The 2,249-nt window shown below is 44.6% G+C and overlaps 1 protein-coding gene across 1 annotated transcript in view; it reads right to left on the reverse strand.

Annotated features, from left to right (window-relative positions):
- The window catches only part of LOC107094069, a 6,038-nt gene extending 4,340 nt beyond the window's left edge, over positions 1-1,698 (reverse strand). The window contains exon 1 of the mRNA XM_015389474.1: positions 968-1,698. Within this exon, the coding sequence (XP_015244960.1) occupies positions 968-1,350 (383 nt within the window). The 5' untranslated portion in view covers positions 1,351-1,698. The remainder of the gene's footprint in view (positions 1-967) is intronic.
- Positions 1,699-2,249: the final 551 nt, after the last annotated feature.

Genomic DNA, 2,249 nt, shown 5'->3' on the forward strand with positions numbered 1-2,249 from the left:
GAGGAGAGCTCTCCGCGCAAAGCATTCTGGGATTTATCTGCCTCCTCAGAGGCCTTTTTCTTCACATCTACTTCGTAGACACTTTTTCTCTTCCAACCATCGGCCATTTTCAAACAACCCCAGTGAGAAAGGTGAGCTTCAATGACCGTCTGAAACCGTAGCTCACCACAGATATCTGGCTGAATGTGGGCAGAAAATGATAGCTAACAGGACGGCCTTATCTAAACTTATCACCAGAATGATTGACAGTTAGGAGGACCACTGATTGAGACGATCCACCTGGAAAAAGAACCTGGTCCACTGTACCTTTAAGGTGCACTCATATTATCATAATGATGAATCCGTTTCAGTTTTCTGAAGCCACCGAATACAAATTGGAAGCTTCTTTTGTCCAAAAGAGTCCATGATGCTATGAACACCAACCAGGTTCCCTGGGTCATCGCAAAGCAAACGGACCAACAGAATCCCACATCTTCCACTGTTCCTTTAACAGGGCACACATTGGTGCTCTTCCAATTTCCAATTTTATTTCTCTTTTTACCTGAAGTTTATAATTTAAAAAAATCTAATCAGGAAATATCCTCAACTGTCTAACGTTATCGTTAAGTCCTCTATGGATCTGTGAGGATGAACGGTGAAACGTTGCAACGATTGTTTGAAAACATGTCCTAAGATGTTGTATGGGTTTCGTAGAGAGGAAAATGATTTGAGTGAGCGAACAGTCAGCGGGCAAATTTCATTAACTTAGCAAGCTGAAATCTGAACCTTTATGGAAAGGGCAGCATTGGGAAGAGCAGACTGATCGTTTAAAAAGAGATATCTTTCTCTACTCTTTGGATTTATCTACCTATATATATATATATATGGCTTTTGTTGGATAGATTACAAAATACATACTCATACTAGGGAAAACTGTACTGTCATAAGAGTTAATATTTGCAACCAGCTAATTCTTTCTATCACCCACCTGGGCAGGAAGACTGACTGGGACTCAGGAAATCGAGACAGCTGAGGAGAGAAGAGACCGTGGCTGGGGTAGTTGGAGTAGTCGTTGTATGGGTAATGGGGACAGTCTGGGTCGAAATCCCGGTGGTTGTAGTTGCCTACATTTTTGCTGTTCATGGCCCAGAATAGTCCCAGGATGAGCATCACCACCCCCAGAACAACACAGCAGAGGGAGAAAGCTTGCAGGCGGCTTTGGTAGGAGGCCAGGAAGGCTGTGGAGCCTCCGGTCACAATGAGGAAGGCTCCGATGAAGATTGCTCCATGGTGCAGGGAAGGCATCCTTCTCAAGGACTGCAACCTGTCTCTGAGGGTTCTGCTTGGCTGGGACCGGCTGGATGGTGTCATTCACATGTAAACAGCAGCACAGAGTGCGGTCCTCATGAGCTCTGACAAAGACCAGGAATCCAGATGATTTACACCACAGTTACAGACACCCTGGCACAGAAGTCCTCCTAAATCTTACTGTTAGGCTTCCATCATTTCCATCTGCATTAGTGCTAAAACACTCCTGATCATTTAGTCCATGTGTTTCTCCTCACTCCGTGGAACTCCGCTTCTGTTAAAAAAGGTTTTAAATTGTTGGTTTGTTGCAAAACAAAAAAAAAAAAGGAAGAAAATGATGAAAGCTTTGCTGCGCATCAGGCTAATGTTGAGCAGCTGTGTGTTTATCATCAAGCCAGATGGACAAGAGGACGGCAGAGCCCATTAAGAAATCTTTACTGGCGCCCCACCCTCCCTCTAATGTGTCCGAAGGGTACCACTTTAGCCTGCGCGTGTGTCTGCAAGAGGGAATGAGACAGGAAGAGGGACAGAGAGTGGAAGAGTGTGCGTAGAAGCAATTTCTGAGCACAAGTGGGGATAATGTAGAGAAACATTTACAGAACGCCTGAATCATTCAGCAATCTTTGTTCTATCTTTGTGACTCTAACCTCAGACTCCTAATTAATCTGAGAAATGTAGAAACTGAAGCCAGTCTTAAATAAGGAGGAGGGACTGTCCTATGATGCCTTGCAAAAGTATTTATGCCTCTTTAACAACTTTACATTTTTCATCTTATACTTGAGGCAGCTCAGCGACGCAGTGGGTAGCACTACTGCCTTGCAGCAAGAAGGTTCTGGGTTCGATTCCTGACCTGCGTGGAGTTTGCATGTTCTCCCTGAGCATGTTTGGGTTCTCTCCGGGTACTCCGGCTTCCTCCCACAGTCCAAAAACACTGTTAGGCTAATTGGTTAACTCTCTAAATC

Source organism: Cyprinodon variegatus, unplaced genomic scaffold (assembly GCF_000732505.1).
Source record: "Cyprinodon variegatus isolate N-32 unplaced genomic scaffold, C_variegatus-1.0 Scaffold461, whole genome shotgun sequence".
Taxonomy (NCBI): Eukaryota; Metazoa; Chordata; class Actinopteri; order Cyprinodontiformes; family Cyprinodontidae; genus Cyprinodon; species Cyprinodon variegatus.